This window comes from Phyllostomus discolor, chromosome 3 (assembly GCF_004126475.2).
Source record: "Phyllostomus discolor isolate MPI-MPIP mPhyDis1 chromosome 3, mPhyDis1.pri.v3, whole genome shotgun sequence".
Lineage (NCBI taxonomy): Eukaryota > Metazoa > Chordata > Mammalia > Chiroptera > Phyllostomidae > Phyllostomus > Phyllostomus discolor.
Window position 1 is genome coordinate 37775823 of NC_040905.2, and position 19839 is coordinate 37795661.

The 19839-nt window shown below is 38.6% G+C and overlaps 1 protein-coding gene and 1 non-coding gene across 4 annotated transcripts in view; one reads left to right on the top strand and one right to left on the bottom strand.

Annotated features, from left to right (window-relative positions):
- Positions 1–19839, top strand: part of IPO11 (importin 11) — a 184072-nt gene that overhangs the window by 145079 nt on the left and 19154 nt on the right. For all 3 annotated transcript variants that reach the window (XM_028508702.2, XM_036020322.1, XM_036020323.1), the window contains exon 28: positions 13401–13496. In XM_028508702.2, coding sequence (XP_028364503.1) covers positions 13401–13496 — 96 coding nt within the window. The remainder of the gene's footprint in view (positions 1–13400; positions 13497–19839) is intronic.
- On the bottom strand, positions 1299–1405 carry LOC114513748. Its single transcript, XR_003685866.1, has one exon. It is a non-coding gene; the product is annotated as a U6 spliceosomal RNA (small nuclear RNA).

Sequence of the window (19839 nt, forward strand, 5' to 3'; positions counted from 1 at the left end):
TAGTCGGCACCAAATTATACACACACATGCACACACACATACACAAGTAGACACACACACACTCAGCCTGGATTGAACCCACAAGCTGAGTTATGTGCTGTGATCAGGAATCGAACATGTGACCTTTTGGTCCATGGGACAAGTGCTTCAAACAACCAAGCCACACTGGCCAGGGCCCAAATAATATTTTTTAATATAACTAAAGAAGCTTACTCTTCAGGTTTCTGTATTTCTTTACCATTTCCTAGAGGTTCTTGATTAGAGCACCGAAAAATGGGTGGGCTCTAAGTTAATATGATTGTGTTTTAGAGGAATAATTTTAAATACACTTCCATTTTTTCCATTGAATTTTGTAAGAAGTTGTTTAAGGTTCCAGGGTATACCCCCCAAATATCATTTGTCCCCCCCCTCCCCCCCGCCATCCTTAACAAATGAGAAGTATAGAACTCAACTACCATTTATTTATAATATTATAGCTTAGAAATGCACTTAGAATTCCAACATGGAATTTCAGACACATGCCTCTCACTTCTGGGATAACTGGGGACATTTGGTGTCAGATTGGCAGTGAGGGCTTCAGTGATGTGGGATGGAAACTTCAATAGGAATGGACAGGAAATAGGAGGTTCCAGGTGATGGCGTGGAACTGCAGGGTAAGGGCCATCAGAGGTGTCTTGTAATCTTCTCAAAGGGAGGAATTGGCCGTGTTTGATAGCTGGAGGCAAAGTACTGGTGTGGCGGGAGAGGAAAGTGGGGGACACGGTCAGAGAGGGAGGGAATTGTGCAAAGCTCAGAAGTAAATAAGGAAAGAGGATCTCTGAATAACCTCTTTGTTTTCCATCAACTTCTCATTCTTAGTGAGTCCTTGATTCCTCATACATAAAGTTCCTGGTTACTTTGTTCATTTACTTTGCTTCATGGCCACCTGTGTCTTGAGTCAGCAACAGTTGGACAGGTTTTTGTTCCCTGTTATCCTACTGCCTTAAATACTTTGTAGAGATCCTTCAACTAGTAGTAGAATTTGTTCAGATATTAGCTACACTAATATTAATACATGATATTTACCATTTGACCACAAACAATAGTTTTTTTAAAAATTGTATTATTTTTGTAAGATTTTGTTTATTTTTAGAGAGAGTATAAGGGAAGGAGAAAGAGAGGAATAGAAACATCGATGTGTAGTTGCCTCTCCCATGCCCCCTACTGGGGGCCTGGCCTGCAACCCGGGCATATGCCCTAACAGGGGACCAAACTGGTGAACCTTGCATTTGCAAGCTGGTGCTCAAGCCACTAAGCCAAAAAATATGGAACACTTCACGAATTTGTGTGTCATCCTTGCACAGGGGCCATGCCAGTCTTCTCTGTATTGTTCCAATTTTAGTATATATGCTGCCAAAGTGAGCACAGAAAACTTTTATTGATGTATTAACCAGGTACAGTAGATAAACCTGTGTAGCCACCACTCAGATCAAGAAATAGAACATTCAAATGAAACATATATGTGGACATTTCTTGAACTTAAGAGGTATATAAGCACCCAAGTGCTTAAGCTTTAAGGTGGAGGGGGAACCACATGTAATTAGGGCCTTATTTAATTAATTATCTTACTTGCATCACAACACCAACAGTAAAATCTGTTATTTTTGAGGGGTATAAAAATGGTAGAAGAAAACCTAGAGAACCTTCTACAGGACCCACAAGCATTAAAGCAGGGCTTTCCTACAAAGTTGTTCCTACATGCGCTTCCTCATGTTCTGTTGGACTTACTGTTCTTCCTTGTTCTAAGGATCCCACTCCTTTACTGGTCTGCTGTTACTGAGCCAAACACTGGAAAACCTGCTGCATTGGACTGAGGGGGAGGAGAACGGAGTATGGGAAACTAAATAAAAGGCCGCTCCATTTAGTGCTTAGATTTTATTTCTACCCTCCCTCGCTCAGTAGGAACTCAATTTTTTTTCTCCTGATAAAACCCATTTTGTTTCTCATTGAAACTTAACATGTTTTTTTCTGTTATTGTTTGGACTTACTGAAGATCCCTTAGGTAAGTAGGGAGAGAGATGCATCTGCTTTGGTGATGGGCCCATTTTTTCAGGCTTGTACTGGCTCAAGCATAGTAGTTGTTTGTTTAAGTGCCTTCTACCCCTAGTCATCACTCTCCTGAAGTTAGTAGGCTCTCGTGGCTACACTCTTCTAATGTGGGAAGCCGTGTGGATTAAAAGAGAAATATCCTGGGCAAAGCAGCAGGGACGAGAGGAAGGCACAGTATTCCTGCTGCTGGCTCAGGTGTGCGTTGTGTCCTTGCTCCCGACTCCAGCGGCATCAGTGTGATGCAGTGGAGGGCGCTCTGTTTTGGTAGAAGTAAGTAGTTCTCTGATCCCGAATAGCGTGGAGACCTTGGGCGTATGTTACCTTCCTTCTGCCGCCATGTCTTCTCATATCACTTGTTTCCAGTACCTGCGAATAAACTCTTGCCTGTTCTTAGATCATTGACTTTGGAAAATGTGAATACTTTTTGCCTAATACCTTTTATATAACATCCATTTCCTAGTCTCAGTTCTAGCCTTAATACTTAAGTTTACATTTTTTAAATATTTTGTTTGAGATTCCTTGGAGCAAAATTTTTTATATTCTAGTATAATTTCATATTCTCACTTTTAAAACTCCTTATATTTATTCATCTGTGAAAGCCTCCTTAAGCATTGTTTTCTATTCTTCTAGAATAGGCACCTGTGAGATAATACAAAATAGTCTGCCCTTCTGATCCTCCCAGACCTTGTCCTATGTATATCTTTATCTGTGTCTTCATTAATATCCTTTAATACGCTGGTAAGTGTGTTTCTTTGAGTTCTGTGAGCCGCTCTAGCAAATTAATTGAACTCAAGGAGGGTGTCATTGGAACCTCTGATTTGCCAGTTGGTCAGAAGCACAGGTGATACACCTGGGCTTGCGACAGGCATCTGAAGTGGACGGTAGTGGGGGAGCCATCTTGTGGGACTGAGCCCTTAACCGTGGGATCTGACACTGTCTCCACGTAATGTTAGAAATGAGCTAAATTGTAGGATATCCCCCTGGCGTCACAGAATTGCTTGCTGCGGAGAGCCCCTCCCCCCACACACACATTCAGTGACCAGAAGTAAAGCATGTGTGGGTAGTAAGGAGGCTCACAGGAGAGAAACACAGTAGGGGAGAACAGAACAGGGTTTTTTTCCTACTTGGGAAGGAGAACCTGAGTTTTTTTTCCATTATAGGATCATACTCCTTACTCTAAATACAACTAACCAAGGAAATTGAGGCAGCAGACTTAACTAGCAGGCGAAATTCTGCAATTAAAGCTGCGAGGCTAGAAATTGTCAAAAAGAAAACTGGTATAGCTGGAGAGTAGTATGAAAAGTTAAATATAAGAGAGAGGTAGGCAGCAACCAGGTCAAACAGGGCTGAGTAAGCTATGCTTAGAAATTTGAAGTTTTAAGTGTAACGGGAAGTTATCGAAGGTAAATTCTTGCTTTAAAAAGCAAGGGAGCCCTGGCTGGCGTAGCTCAGTGGATTGAGCTTGGACTGCGAACCAAAGCATAGCAGGTTCGATTCCCAGTCAGGGCACATGCCTGGGTTGCAGGCCACAGCCCCCAGCAACCGCACATTGATGTTTCTCTCTCTCTCTCTCTTTCTCCCTCCCTTCCCTCTCTAAATATAAATAAAATATTTTTTAAAAAAAGGCAAGGGAGACCTGGTAAGACCTTGCAAAAGAGCACTCTGGTCTGCTCTGCAGAAAATGAATTGGAGGAAGCCGGGAGTGGAAGTGTCTCTATTTGGGAGTTATGCAAGTGGTACAAACTGGAGTCAGATTTGACTTGTGCACAGTGTCCGTTACAGAGATAGAGACAAGCAGAAATTCAGAGATAAATGTGACAGTGTGACGATGAATTGGGGGTTGGAAGAGTACCTGAGAACAAAGGTCAAGACTGAATGCCAGGTTTCTGGCTGGAGTCACTAGCTAGATAGAATTACTCTTTCTTCAGATAAGGACAACTGGAAGAGAACCTGGCTTTGATTTTGTTTTGGTTTGGTTTCTCTGTTTTTGTGGGGGATGCACTCACAAGTTTGGTGTTAGATTATCTTAAGCTTGGGTTGCCTGTGAGACTGCCAAGAGAGGATGAGAAGGATGCAGATGTACTTGGGGTTTCCAGACTCCCAGGGGTCATCGTATGTGCTAGCAGTGTTGAGGTGGAATTTGGCGTTGAACCTGCACAGGCAGGTTTAACTATAAATTTTCCCCATAAGAAAAATATATGTAAGTTTTTTGGTCAGCTTGAATTCATTATACGTCAGATTTCTACTGTATTAAGTTGTTAGTGTAATTGCATGGACATACTCTAAAATAAAGTAAAATATTACTCTAGGGAGATTTTTCTCATTTTTTTTCATGATAGTTTTATTCAAATGCTTCATATAAATTTTTGACGTCAGCATGTTTATTGTTAACCAAGTCCCCTTTTGATCCTATAACACGGTTTTCCTAGCACATTATTTTCATTTTGGTCTGAGCTTTGTGGCATGCAGCTCTTCCCAGGAACGTAGCTCCAGGCCACAAGAACCATTTCATGTAAGTGGAATGGCATTAGCACAGTCAGCTTAAAAAAAATTGTCCTGAAGGTATATATTCATGATTACTTTGTAATTATTTATTGCACAGCTTTGTTTTCGGCAATGTCCAACATATACAGTGGTGAGGTTATACCTCAGCCCCATAATTACCAAATCTTTAGTAAATTCTTTTGCATTCCTTTTTACAAAACAAGAATCAGTCTGTCAGGTGACTTCTGTAATCATCCAAAACAAGCATTGATTGGTTCTGTTTCAGCCAAATGTCTTTTCCAAATAGTTCTGTACTGTCACTGATCATCTCCTTTTTTAATGGTGTCATAGTATGTCTTCATTCAGCAATGTGTAAAGCACATCAGTCGCAGCTTCTTGTAGAGATCATTGCAGTTATTTTGTATTGTCTTAATGGCATTTTTCCCCTTGTGTATGTACACTGGAAGTTATTTAGTAGAATGGTTTTATAATATAAAAGCCTTTGTAAAGATCATTGTTGGGTGTAAAAAATGCAAGTTTTATTTTAAAATACTTAGTGAATTTCCACTATGAATTTTTTTATTCCATTTCCTTGCTCATATTTTTCAGGGGATCTAGATTTATTAATAAATTTTTCCATGACCATGCAGAGAATGCCTGTGTAGAAAGGATATGTTTCCATTTAAGTGACAAAAGTATTTGCAGTCTTGGTCCTGGAAAATGTCTAGAGGGGGAAAAAACAAACTAATTTTAGTGTAAATGTCACCACTTTGCAGCCTCTGATGTCATAGAAATCTTGTAGTAAGACTGATAAATCAAGGCTGTTTCTTTTGCCATTTCCTTTGAATAAACCGTTTCTCTTTGCTGCATCCTGGTAAACCACATAAGCAGAAGAGTATAGCTATGAGAGTATTTTATTTGGTTGTGGCTTTTAGTGCTTAAAAACTTTTTATTCTTAAATTATCATAATTTGACTGACCACCTGTATTTAAGATATAACAATGTGAAAATAACTTCAAATATTAATTGTGGTATACAAATAGTATAAATGTTGTCTGGTTAGATCTGAAAAAATTTAAAGTGATTTATTTTTCTCTTGGGCCTGCAACTATGAAAAACTGTGAATGAGCAATTTATATTATGAAGCTGTTTGAAAAAGGTAACTGAAAAGTTTCTCTGTTTCTGCATTCCTGCTCTCCTTCTCTGTCCAAGGGGATGAAGGTGTGGTGCAGATAGGTGAATCCGTCACAGAGAAGAGATTTCAGGCACATATGCCCTATGACGATGGCTCAGTTATATAAAAATGGAAATGTAAAATGCTCACTAGCAAAATGCTAATAAAAATTGGGAAGGAAGAAAGAAGCTAAACTTCCCGTTTCATCTAATGTTTACTATTTAGGTTAACTAAATGAGATATAGAATATTTCATTTATTTGTGCCCTTGGCGATTAATTTTTTTTTCTTTCTAAAGGCATTTTGTTTTCTGAATACTTGTGGTTGGGTTTGCAATGGTACAAAAGGTCAAATAGTTTTAAGTTTGCATGGTTTTTTAAGTTGGTGAATGAACACAAGGAAGATGGATTGATTTTTAAGTACATATTTTTTTAAAGCAAGGAAAAAAACACTTTTCATAAAGTTCTGCAATTCATATACTTTACAGATACTTTTACATACCCAGGAAACACCTTAAAACATCATACCTTTAGGAACTAAGTCAAAATTAAGAACTATAATTTTACTCATGAACATTTGACTAAAAAGTTTACTGAAAACTACGTGGAATTGTTTTCGGTGATGAGTTGGTCTTTGCTGAGTACAGTTTTCCATGTTTTCACCTATTTATTTAATCTTTGTATATGTGTAACATGACTTACCACATACTCGAAAACACATAATTGAAAAACAAAGCTAGCAGATCTTTGAAAAGGCCTATCTTCTTTCTTTAGTCTATTTGTAACTTGCGCCTGCATGCATAAACGTATCAGCCAAGTCTGTAAAATAAAAAAAGGAAAAGAGTTGGTGGCAAGAAAAAGGACGGAGATGTTGTGCTCATTAACACCGTTTCCCCTTTGGATTTACTTCCTTCAGCTCTTTTACTTTCATTCTCCTCTTTCATCCTTGGGGTTAAACTCTCCTTGTATCTTCTCAAGTGACTGTTTCAGAAATAGGTTCCCACACAGCTGCCTTCTCTTCCATGTTCTGCCTCGTGTCTAGTGTAGAGTAATAAGTCGTAATACAGTATCTGCAACTTAGCTCTCCATGCTTGTAATTTAAAATGAAGTAAAAATGAAGTAAAAAAGCTTTAGGGGTCCTTAACTCCCATGATTATTTATTGAGTGTTCACATTATGCACAATAAACACGTAAATATAACCTGTGGGTTCTGCCGCAAGTTACTTACAGTCTTAGGGACAGCAGGCATGAAAACTTAAAGGACTTTAGGAAAAGGTGGTATTGACGATGCAACATGAGTTGCATGCCAAAAGACTATTGCAGAGGTTTTACACTACTAGAAATTCAAAGGACAGAGTGCTCAATTACAGTAGGTTCAAGAGTGGGCAGGGAAGGCTTCACTGAGGATGTGTGAGTAAAATGGAGGAAGAACCTTGGAGGAGCAGATAGGGATTAAGCAGATACAGGTGTCAGGAACTGTTGTATCAGGAGGTGCTGACTTAACTGCTTGAAAGTAGTGAAAGGAAGAGTATTGCAATGAACCTTGGGAGAGGTGGATTCAATAGAAATTGCTGAGGTTCTTGATAGCCCTTGAAAGTTCTCAGAGTAAGGAGAAAGGATGGAATGTAAGAGACTGGAATAGAGAGCATCCATTCGCATACTTGGAGCCCTCAGTTAAAAAGAAACAGATCAGGTGGATCCCGTTTAGCACTGTGACATGAAAGTAAGTTTATATCAAAATTGGGGCTTGTTTAGGAGGAGCATCTCCTAACACGATCAATGAAATATGAGTTAACTTGAAAATTCTAAGATCTTGAGTGGAGGTAGAATGATCAGGTCCCTTGGGGCCAGGGATGCAAACTAGAGAGTTAGGATTTTCCAGTGCTTCGTTAGCACCATCCAGGTGAAAGTGCAGGGTGGCGAGTCAGAAATACCTGTGAAACTGCAAATGGCAGTTAACTATTCAGAATACCGTAACTTGATTTAAAACAAAAAAAAAGGAAAATCTCATTTGTTGTTTAATTTCTTGTCGTTCCTGCAGACTTTTAGTTCATGATGAGCTCCTGAGTTTGCAACACAATTTTTCTCAGTTTTTTTCCTGTAAATCATTGAACAGGTAACATTCAAAAGTACAACACACTTTCCTGTGTGCACACAAAATTATGTGCACTAGACTTTAAACTTCCTTTAGTTTCTGAGTTTCCTGAGGGTGGCTATCTCAGTATCCCCAGGGCCTGCAATGCTGGCAGACACATTGTATGGTCTCATCAAATGTTAACTGAAATGAATGAACGTAACTCTGGTGACCTATTCATCGGGTAGGGTTGGCCTGGCAAATATGACCTTTTACTCCAATAACTTCTTTCTTTATAAATTAATTGGTGTCCTGGAATAACCACACCTCATACTTATTATTACTGCATGAGCCAGTCTTTTTGAAGTCTGCTCAAGGGACCACCACTAAGACGTAAAGCTTTGGCAGTAATGTTCAGTAACCACGTCGTTTTGTTTACCTCTAGAGTGTTTTGTTTTATTTTGTTTTGTTTTTAACTGTACTATAGAAGCTTGTGAGGAGTTCAGCTAATCTTTTCAGGACTCTAGATTGCTATGTCCTGGTTAGTCACTTCTTGGTCAATTGGTACCGGTGCGAGGGGTTAAGACCTGAATAACATGCTTTCTCTGTCTACCTTCACTTCCCCACATTATACCTGACCCCAGGTGTCAAGGAATATACGTGAGAGAACAGTTAGATGGTGACACACTGAGAATTAATCTAATAAAGTGTTTCTCATAACTCCAGTAACACATACAAATTATTTGGGGTGTTTTTTGTTAAAAAAAGGAAAACTCAGAAAGTAATACCTAGTTCCTGCTTTTTGTATTTGAAGAGAGAGCTTATATGAGATTATCTAAGTACATGCCTCTTATCATTTCCTCTTTTTTTGTCCAAACCTATATTCTTTTATTCCTCTGAGGGTTTATAGCTCTCTTTTGACTGTTTTATTTTAAATGTCTAATCACAGTTTAAAGCATTTTGTTCAGAATATTTTAAAATACAAGATTGATTCTTAATTTGTAAAAGACAAGTTTTGGAGTATTGTGAATAAGTTAAGTGAAAGCTTAATATTCAGCACTTCATAATGAATACTGTTTGAAAGAAATAGATTTTAAAGCCTTTATTTTAAAATGTTACATTTACACATTTAGATGGAACATTTTTAAGATACTTACAAATAGAGAAAAAGAATATATAACTTCTTGCTACTACTTTCTTTAAATATGCGTTCCATATGCCAGGAAAGTACAAACCTTTTGTGGCTTTTTGTTATCCCTAATATTTGGGTGTTACTTTTTCCAAACTGCGTAATGTGGTAATTGAGGTGCATCCTTTTGAGTGCTTTTTGAACTTGAATTCTCTGAAGATAATCATTATATAACTTCTCCTTTTACCCATCCCAGAATGTGGCTATTTCCTTTCTACTCATTTTCTTTAGTCCTTCTTTTCTGTATAGAATCAATTCTTCCCATCAAAGCCAGCTTTCATACCTTTCCATTTTGGGCTGTAGTCATCCTCCCTTATTTTGAACTTCAAGTCTGTGCTTCATCCCCACTGACACTTAATAGGAACTCTGGGGTGGGCACAGTTTTTCCAGTCTACTGGACTTCACCCTCCCCACCCCCCCAAACTCCAGCTAGATAGATCTCTGCCTCGTGTGCCCTTTTCTGTGCAGCACGTCACATTCCAGTGGCGAGAGTTACTGACCTACCGACTGACTGAGGTTGCCTCCCCTCTCTTCCTTTACCTTCACAAGACACTCGTCTGTTCAAGCGGGTCACTTGGTAGAGCTAGAAGTTCAGCTGGAGGCAGAGGCAGGAAGCGAGAGGGTGAAGTTCAGGGGTCATATTACTCACTGAGCTTTCCGAGCCTGAATAAGCAGGGGCCAGGACAGCATGAGCAGGCTGAGCAGAGGTTGGAACAGTGTCCTCCAGCTTGTGTCCAATCTGCTTTTGTGAATATCATTATTCGTTCTTTATCTTAATTTTTAACACCTTTTTTTGGTCAATCTTTCATTCTATATTTTGGCTTTCAGTACATCTCAAGTTTCTGAGCTCTTAGAGTTTTCTTAGGACTTTTCAAGGTTTATTCTGGTTCCACCAGTGTCATCTAAACAATCTCATCATTTTTGAGAAAGGAGTGAAGTTACTGCTTTTGGCAAGGCTTGTGTAAAGTTTATTTTATCTCTGCTGCAGTCTGATTTATCAAAACCTGTTCTCAGCCTCGAAGGCTATGTCTTGTGAATGCTCATGTCAGAATTGAGGCCTAAGGCGCTAGAACTGTATTATTTATTAATTCAGCATATTGCTAACTACTTTTTCATAATTACATGTAGCAAAGATATAACTTACTACCTTCTCAGTAACACGTGTGCCTGTCCTGGTAGCACCAACATTGATCAGTATGACAATTTGAAGTAAAACCAATAATCAAATGAGCTGGTTGTCCAATTTCACCATTCTTCTCTCTCTAATACACTCCCTTGCAGTTAACGCCCACCCGTGCAGCAGAACATGGTCACTCTCAGGTCGCCAGGTATCTGTTAGGAAAATTCATAATCTGTCTTTTGAGCATATACACAGTAGTCAGAAATTACACTGATTTCTTGTGAACTTTTTTGATGCTTGATGTGATGCGAGTAGAAAAGGCAGCTATCTGAGTGGATTCTTCCTAAACAGTGTTACAGAAAGCACTGTGAAGAGCCTTGGAAGCTGTAGTTGGGAGGGCTTTTGTCTGTTTTAACTTAACTGCGGTCAGTGGTTGATAGCTGGCCAGAATGCCGCTGTGTTAAACAGGGCTCTAAGACCCTGCCTGCTTAGCATGCTCTGATGGATTGGGGGTGAGAAGGGAAATGGCTTTTCCTCCATGTGTTTGCAGTCCCTGACTCCAGCCTTTGTTTTTACAGACAAGGAGACCAACACCTAGAAAAATGAATTAACTTCAGTAGGATTGCAGAGTAGCTGAATTTTCAATTAAAAACTTTGTTTTATAAATTTTTTATTACAGGGTGTTTCTCAATAAGGCCTAATAATGTAGACTGTGTATATGTTTCTTCAGAGATTTTTTCGTTCTTATATAAAAGAAATACAGTAACATTAGGAGTATATACTCCTGCATTAGAGTGTTATATACAGACTGAAATGTATTCAAAGGATATCACCTGGTTATTCTTTGCTTGTGTGGTGATTTAGTTTTCTAAAATCTGATCACATTTGAATGTATAGACAAAGAGTTTTGACTTTACAGAGATAGGAATGTGTGGCCCAAAGTGATGACGTTGGGAACTACTTGACTCAACATTTTAAAAATTAGTTACGAGTGTTAATGCAGCATAAGAAACACCATATATCCCTGATAGGGATAAAGTTCTGTGGAGACAAAAGTTATAATTTATTCAGTTAGTTTTAAAATCAAGTAATATAATTTAGTGTTCCAGTGGGTGGGGTATGTACTCCCACTTTTTAAAAGTCAGGTTTTTTAAGGTATATGAGGCCTGTCCAGAAAGTACCCAATCAGGTAATATGAAAACTAGAAATTTGCTGAAGAAGATACAAGATAACATTGCACATAGGACAATGACACCTCAGTCCCTTTCAAAGTAGGCACCTTGAGACCTCACACAGTTCACCCAATCGCCATCAGCTGTCCCATCGTATTTTCCTGAATCTCACTGAAGAGCTGAAATCTCTTTCCTTTCGAAGGTGATTTTAGTTTGGGGAAAAGCCAGAAGTTGCCGGGCACCAAATCTGGGTTATAGGGGCCTGAGTCACCTGGGTGGTTTGATGTTTCATCAAAAAACTGCATGAGATGTGATGTATGAGCAGACATGTTACCAATCATCAGTTGCCCATAGCTGCAGCCTTCTGAATCATCTGGATAGTTTCTGTGGAGGAATGTTCAAGCAAAATTTGATGCATATTTGTTGCTCTATTCAGTCATTTTGAATGTGACGGACACATGGTACACATACTCATTCAACAGTATCTACTGCCCCCACTGACTAGTACAGTGAAGTCATCATTGTTCACACATGTGCATTCCAGCCCACTCCCCTTGGCTGCCAGGTTGCATGGGTGTCCACAAACTGTTCTCATTATATTAACAATGGTCGAGTTTTTTTTGGATAGGCCTCATAGTTTACATATAGTAAAACCTCTTTAAAGCATGCTGGGTTTGGGGTTTTGTGTGTGTGTGTGTGTGTGTGTGTGTGTGTGTGTGTGTGTGTGTGTGTTGTTTTTTTCTTTTTCATTTTTAAGCGAGAGAGAGAGAGAAAGGGAGAGAAAGAAAAAGAACATCAATTTGTTGTTCCACTTGTTTATGCATTCATTGGTTGATTCTTGTATGTGTCTTGACTGGGAATCAAACCCACAACCTTGGCGTATTGGGATGACACTCCAACCAACTGAGCTACCTAACCAGGACCAGCATACAGTTTTGACAAATGTACACAGCGTGTAACCGCTAACACATTCAAGATATAGAATATCCCATTACCCCAAAAAGTTCCCTTTAGTTTTTTGCCTGGCAGCCACTGATCAAATAAATAATTTTGCCTTTCTAGAAAGTCATGTAAATAGAGTCTTGCATGACAATTACAATATGTAGCCTTTTGGGTGTATTTTATTTCTTAGGGTAATGTTTTTCTTACATGTATCTGTTTTGCTTCTTTTTATTCAGCTGGCTGCTATTCCATTAAATAAGTGTCCCATAGTTTTTCGGGGTTTTTTTAATCTATTCACTAATTGATAAACATTGGGATCATTTGCAGTTTCGGATTTTTATGAATAACACCACCATAAATATTCATATACAGATCCAAAGATACTTGTTTTGGTCTTGGGTAAATATTTAGGAATTGCATTGCTTGGTTGTATGGAGTGTGTTTAACTTCCTAAAATTTGCCAGTGTGTTTCCCAAAATGGATGTGCCATTTTTTATTCTTACCAGCAATGTATGGAAGGTCCTGTTGTTTCTCATCCCTGCCAGCACTTGGTATTGTCAATCTTCTTAATTTTATTTTTAATTAAAATCTCAGTGTGGTTTTAATTTGCATTTCTCATATAACTAATGATATATGTAGAGTATTGTTTTAGGTGCTGATATGACATCTCTATATATTCTTTGGTGAAGTGTCTATTTAAACATTTGCCCATTTTTAAATAGAGTTATTTATCTTACTGAGTTTTCAGTTTTTTATATATTCTAGATGCAAGTCCTTTGTCAGATACATGTTTTACAAATATTTTTTTCCCAGTCTGTGGCTTGTCTTTCATTTTTCTGGATATCTTTTTAAAAGAGTAGAGATTTTTAATCTTTAACATTTGCGTATCTTTACCTTTTTAATCAGGAAATCAACACCAGACTATTATAATCAGTTAAATAATATTAAAGTATCTCTTTCCTATGTAATCTATGCTTCTACTAGTTAAACACACTGATAATCTAGTGAAAGAGAAAATTTTAATATTATATGCAAGAAATAGTTTGAAAGTTTCTTTTGTATTTTAGAAATACACTTCTCTTCAGGAGTATAATTAGAAAAAAGAAAATACCTGTGGAAATACTCCACTTTAACCTGTTGTCCTCTTCTTGTATTCTAGTGTTATTCAAGATAAATTCTGTGGGATTATAAACATCTCGGTGGAGGGCCTGCATGATGTCATGACGGAAGATCCTGAAACAGGAACTTACAAGGAGTAGGTGGATCATTTAATTAATTGCGCTTAGACGGAACCAGGCAGGGGGATAATTAATTATATCCTACATGAGTTTTGTTCCCTATCACTATATAAAAATAATATAGCAAGTATTTGTTATTTTTCTTGTAATATCTACTGTTTAATCTTGAGATCAGATTTATTTTGTTATAGTAAAACTCTGAATTGGGCTTCTTTGGTCTAATTATCGTTTTATGATTTGATTTTTTTTAAATCCAAGTGCATTTTAGCATATGAATTTCTTTTTAAAGTTGTTTTGAGTAATTTTTTTATCAAGCAGAGCTAAGTTTGAATCTCTTCTACTCCACTGACTTTATTTTTTATTTTTATTGTATTTTTTCCCATTATCACTTATCCTCCTTATATCCTCTCCCCACCTCCGTCACCACACTCTGGTCCTTTTCCTTTTTGCTTGACCCCTGCACCCCTAATCTCCGGTGCGCCCCCCTCCCCCCGCCAGCTGTCATCCGGCTCTCTGTAGTCTGTCTCTATGTTGCTTGTTAGTTCAGTTTGTTCATTAGATTCCAGAGTATGTTCTGTTTTTCAGATAAAAAGCTTCCCTGCCTTCTAGGCAAGTCATGGGGAAAAGGGGATGAGTCAGCATCCTGTTTTCGTATTTGCCTGTTTTCAGCATCACTGGCACCTTTAAGATATTAGAGGGTCATGTGGTACTTGACTGGTTCTAAAGAGAACAGTTAAAATCATGTTATCACAAATGCTGAAAATCTCATATCTACATAACTATTAATCTGAAATTTTTTAAAAAAATCAATCATTGTATCCTTTTGTAGTTAGTAGAATTACCTCAACTTATTTCTTATTATTACTGTTGATAAAGGGCATATTTCATACAATGATAAGCAGGGCTTTATGATTTTCAGACCACTTTGAGTTTTCCTCAGTAATGTATTGAGCCTGTTTTCCCATCTATAGAAAATGGGAAAGATTGCTGTTTGAATCATACTTTGTTGAAAAATATAGAAAGCAGGTATATGTTGTTGAATCTTATTAAATATGTATAAATGAAGTATCTGACATGTAACTTAACTTTAGAGAACATAGGAGTTTGGATGAAGTAGGAACCTCAAACTTCTGTGATTACAAACCAATCTTTATTTTTTTATAAGTACCCAGAAATGGAATTGCTGGACTATATCGTAGTTCTATTTTTAATTTTTTTGCATTTTTTAATATATTTTATTGATTATGCTCTTACAGTTGTCCCATTTTGCCCCCTTCACTCCACTCCACCCTGCACACCCTCTCCCACCCACATTCCCCCCTTTTAGTTCATGCCCATGGGTCATACTTGTAAGTTCTTTAGCTTCTACGTTTCCCATACTATTCTTACCCTCCCCCTATCTATTTTCAACCTACAATCTATGCTACTTATTCTCTGTACCTTTTCCCCCGCTGCTAACCCTCCCCTGTTGCTAACCCTCCATGTGATCTCCATTTCTGTGGTTCTGTTCCTCTTCTAGTTGTTTGCGTAGTTTGTTTTTGTTTTAGGTATGGTTGTTAATAATTGTGAATGTGTTGTCATTTTACTGTACATGTTTTTTATCTTCTTTTTTTTTTAAATAAGTCCCTTTAACATTTCATATAATAAGGGCTTGGTGATGATGAATTCCTTTAACTTGACCTTATCTGAGAAGCACTTTATCTGCCCTTCCATTCTAAATGAAAGCTTTGCTGGATAGAGTAATCTGGGATATAGGTCCTTGCCTTTCATGACTTGGAATATTTCTTTCCAGCCCCTTCTTGCCTGCAAGGTCTCTTTTGAGAAATCAGCTGATAGTCTGATGGGCACTCCTTTGTAGCTTACTGTCTCCTTATCTCTTGCTGCTTCTAGGATTCTCTCCTTATCTTTCATCTTGGGTAATGTAGTTATGATGTGCCGTGGTGTATTTCTCCTTAGGTCCAACTTCTTTGGGACTCTCTGAGCTTCCTGAACTTCCTGGAAGTCTATTTCCTTTGCCAGATTGGGGAAGTTCTCCTTTATTATTTGTTCAAATAACTTTTCCACTTGTTGCTCTTCCTCTTCCCCTTCTGGTACCCCTATAATTAAGATGTTGGAACATTTAAAGATGTTCTGGAGGTTCCTAAGCCTCTCCTCATTTTTTTGAATTCTTGTTTCTTCATTCTTTTCTGATTGGATGTTTCTTTCTTCCTTCTTTCTTCCTTCTGGTCTACTCCATTGATTTGAGTCCCAGTTTCCTTCCCATCAATGTTGGTTCCCTGTGCATTTTCCTTCATTTCACTTATCATAGCCTTCATTTTTTCATCTAATTTGCGACTAAATTCAACCAATTCTGTGAGCATCCTGATCACCAGTGCTTTGAACTGTGCATCTGATAGGTTGGCTGTCTCTTAGTCACTCAGTTGTATTTGCTGTGGAGCTTTGATCTGTTCTTCTGTTTGGGTCTTTTTTTTTTTTTTTTTTTTTTTGCCTTGTTGTACCTATTACATTGAGGGACGGAGTCTTAGGTGTTCCCCAGGGCAGGGCAACGCACGTCACTGGGTTGTGACGCTGTATTTGGGGGCGGGGTCGGAGAGGGAACAATGGCGTTTGCTCTGCTCTCTGTTGAATTTCAGCCACTTCCTCCGCTACCCACAAGCAAACTGGGCCTTTCTGGTGCTGATTCCGTGTGGGTGGGCTTGCGTACATTCTAGGGCCCTGTGGGTCTCTCCAACAAACTCTCTTGTGAGGCTGGGAGTTTCTCCCACTGCCGCCTCAACCCCCACAGGTGTTTTCAGTCGATGTTTTGAGGCTTTATTTCCCTGTGCTGGGTCCCTGGGTTGCACGGTCTGTTTTGCTCCCCAGTTTTGCCTGGATTATCTGCGCTCCAGTGTGGGACCTCCCGGTCCACCAACCGCCTGAGTGCCAGGCCCATCCACAATCTGCCACCTCGCTGGGTCCTCCAGCTGCTGCCTGGTACACCAGGGGTCTGCCAGCCACCGCTGTGCCGCGACCAGCCTCTGCCTTGCCATCGGACTCCGCCCCCCTACCGGTCTGGGTGAACGTTTCTTCTTTAACTCCTTGGTTGTTGGACTTCCATACAGTTCAATTTTCTGTCAGTCTGGTTGTTTTTTGTTTTTAAATTGTTGTTATCCTTATTTTGGTTGTGTGAAGAGGCACTGTGTGTTTACCTACAACTCCATCTTGGCTGGAAGTCTTATTTTTAATTTTTTGAGGAGCCTCCATATTGTTTTTCATAATGGTTGCACCAAATGAACCTCATCAGCTGTATACATGGGTTTCCTTTTCTCTACATTCTCACCAACACTTGTTAGTTCTTGTGTTTTTGATCATTGCCGTTTTAATAGGCATGAGTTGATACCTCACTGTAGTTTTGATTTGCATTTCCCGGGTGATTAGTGACGTTAAACATCTTTTCATGTACCTGTTGGCCATCTGTATGTCTTCAAATGTCTATTTAGATCTGCCCATTTTTAAATTGGATTTTTTTTGCCATTGAGTTGTATGAATTTCTTACATATTTTGGATATTAACACCTTCTCAGATATATGATTTGCAAATATTTTCTCTAACTCAGTAGGTTATCCTTTCATTTTGTTGATGATTTTCTTTGCTGTGCAGAGGCTTTTTAGTTTGATGTTTCTGTTTATTTTTGCTTTTGTTAACCTTTGCTTTTGGATCAGATTAAAAAAAGTCATCACTAAGACCAATGTCAAGGAACTTACCACCTACATTTTCTTCTAGAAGTCTTATGTCTTACATTCAAATGTTTAATCAGTTCTGACCTAATTTTTGTGTATGGTGTAATATGGTGGTCCAGTTTCATTTTTTTGCATGGGTTTCTTTGTATGTTTGTATTTTAGTTAGTAGAGATTTTATTTCATTTAGCCAGAAAAGTATATTAGTGAGGTTTGAAATTTGTCTTATGCTTGTCATTAGTGGTTTTCCTTTTTTCCTTAAATATTTTGTTTTTAAGTAAATTGGAAATGAGATTTACAACCCCTTGCCAATGTTTGGGAAGTAAAGAGGAAGAGAGGGTTTAGTCAGCATTTTAGGATGCCTCTTAAGAGGCACTAAAATTTATTAGAAAAAGACTCAAGTTGCGGTTTTTGTAGCTAGGAGGTATAAAGCATACTGGCTGTAAAGAAAGTCATAAATTTAGGCTCCAACAGCAGTTTTTTCCTCCTTCACTTGATACATTGGCCCACCAGATGGTTCTTCAGAGTAAAACAGAGAACGCAAGAAGAAACCATGGTTCCCTAATTCTGACACTATCACCTGTATGTTACCCAAATTTGCATAGGTCCCAGTGATCTCCTCTGAGGACCCTCTTTCCCTAGTTTTCTTCTTCTGATTCATTCTGCTGCATTTCTTAAAAGCCTAATTTCTTACAGAATAAACTCGGTGCATTCTTCTATGCTAACCCTCAATTTACATTACTGGCCTTCTCTCTTACCTCTTTAGATTCCTCCTCATTCCCTGTATGTGCCATACAAAGGGTTGGCCTCTTGTAGTACAGGCTCTCCCCACGAGGAAAGTGTTCTAGGAACCCATCTCCATCAGTGTGCCAGTTCGTGTTGTTGTGAGAGGCTGTGTTTGGCCTCAGTGGATTTTTTTTGAAGACTCAATGTGGTTGCCCATTGCATGATGGGTGATTTACAAGGTCACCTGCCCACATTGCGCTGTGTGTTCAGCAGTTTTTGACCACAAAACCAGCATGACCCCCGTTCCCCACCCTCCCTATTCAACCAGTCTTGCCCCAAGAGATTTTTGTTTGTTTGTTTCCCCGATGAAAAAGTCCTCAAGGGGAAATGTTTTGCTATTGTGGAAGAGGTGAAACAAAAAATGGCAGAGTCACTAAAAGGCGTTAAAATTGATTAATTCAAAAACTGTTTTGAGCAGTGGAAAAAAGTCTCAAAATAGTTGTATTACATCAAATGGAAAGTACTTTGAAGGTGACTGAAGTTTAAACATATAAGAATAAATACACAATTTTTTATAAATACTGGTTTTGGGGGGGTGCCCCCTCATACAACACGTAGTTAGTTGCTTTCATATGTGATCTAGTGGACATAGAAGACATCAGGCTTTGCATAAGAACGTTCCTTTTGACCAAAACTATTAACACAGGGTTGAAGGAATTTGAAGAAACTCTGGTTGGGAAACCTGTGGCTTATGCATATAAAATTTAGCTCTGAGTTTGCTAACTAACTACCAGGGTGAAAGAGAAGCATTAGGAATGAATGTGTACATTTTCAAGTAGAAGGAAATAGATGTATCAGGAGAGGGAGACTGTTTCTGGGCATGAGCACAGAAATGAATTTTTGATAAGGCATTTATTTATATACAAGGATTGACAGCTGCAACTAAGAGTCAACTGGCTTTAACAGGAAAGAATTAGTATCTCTGACAACAGAACGACTGTGGGTGGGTGGCTCTAGGATTAGCTATTTGAGTCCTCACAGTATTCAAATACCTGGTTCTTTCTGCTCCATCTCCTGAGCACAGGAACTTCATTTGTGGACTCATTTTCTCTTGTCCCAGTGTAGTTGTTGGCATTACAATTCATGACGATGACAGTGCCAGGCAAGTAATCCTTTTCCTTATGTCATTGTTGTCTTTGTTGTTATTTAACATCAAAGAAAACCTTTCCTAGAAGTTATTTCATCAGACTTCATGTCTAATTGGCTAGGGTTTGTTAAACATGCTCCTGTTGAAGGCATCATTGACCAGGGGACTTGTGTTCATCTGATTGCTTCTTGAGCCGCTGGCAGTGGGGCTGGGATCAGCTGAAACATCTGGTGCCACGGAAGAGGAGGATGACCAGACAGATTCAGGCAACCAAAGTGTCTCCCACAGATTCCATTGAACACTGTTGTCAGTTCTGCTTTTATTATAACATTCAGAAGTGAATTGTGTAGATTCAATAAAAGGTGTTATTACAAATACATTTCAAACATAATAATTTTTAAAGCGTCAAGTCGCATGCCACCAGTGTTGGTTGTTTGGCACATTAGAGTTTCATGTTGGAAAAGGTGCTGACAGGTGGGCTGGAGAGCCTGGTTCTGTTCAGTGAGGGGGTGGAGGGGGTGGGGGTGGCTGCCCGTGTGCACATGTCCGTTCTCCCCATCTTAAACTATTGTTAACATTTTATTACTAGTATTATATTCATAGCCCATGCATTTTAGCTGATTTGAAATGATTGTACTTTCACTATACCTTATATGTAAACATTACATCCCTGTCTTTAATTTTTGTCAACAAAATAAGATTTGACTTTTAATTGGGATTTTGCTGAAGGAGAGAATTTTAACTTTGGTCTTATCGATTCAAAATTTTTTT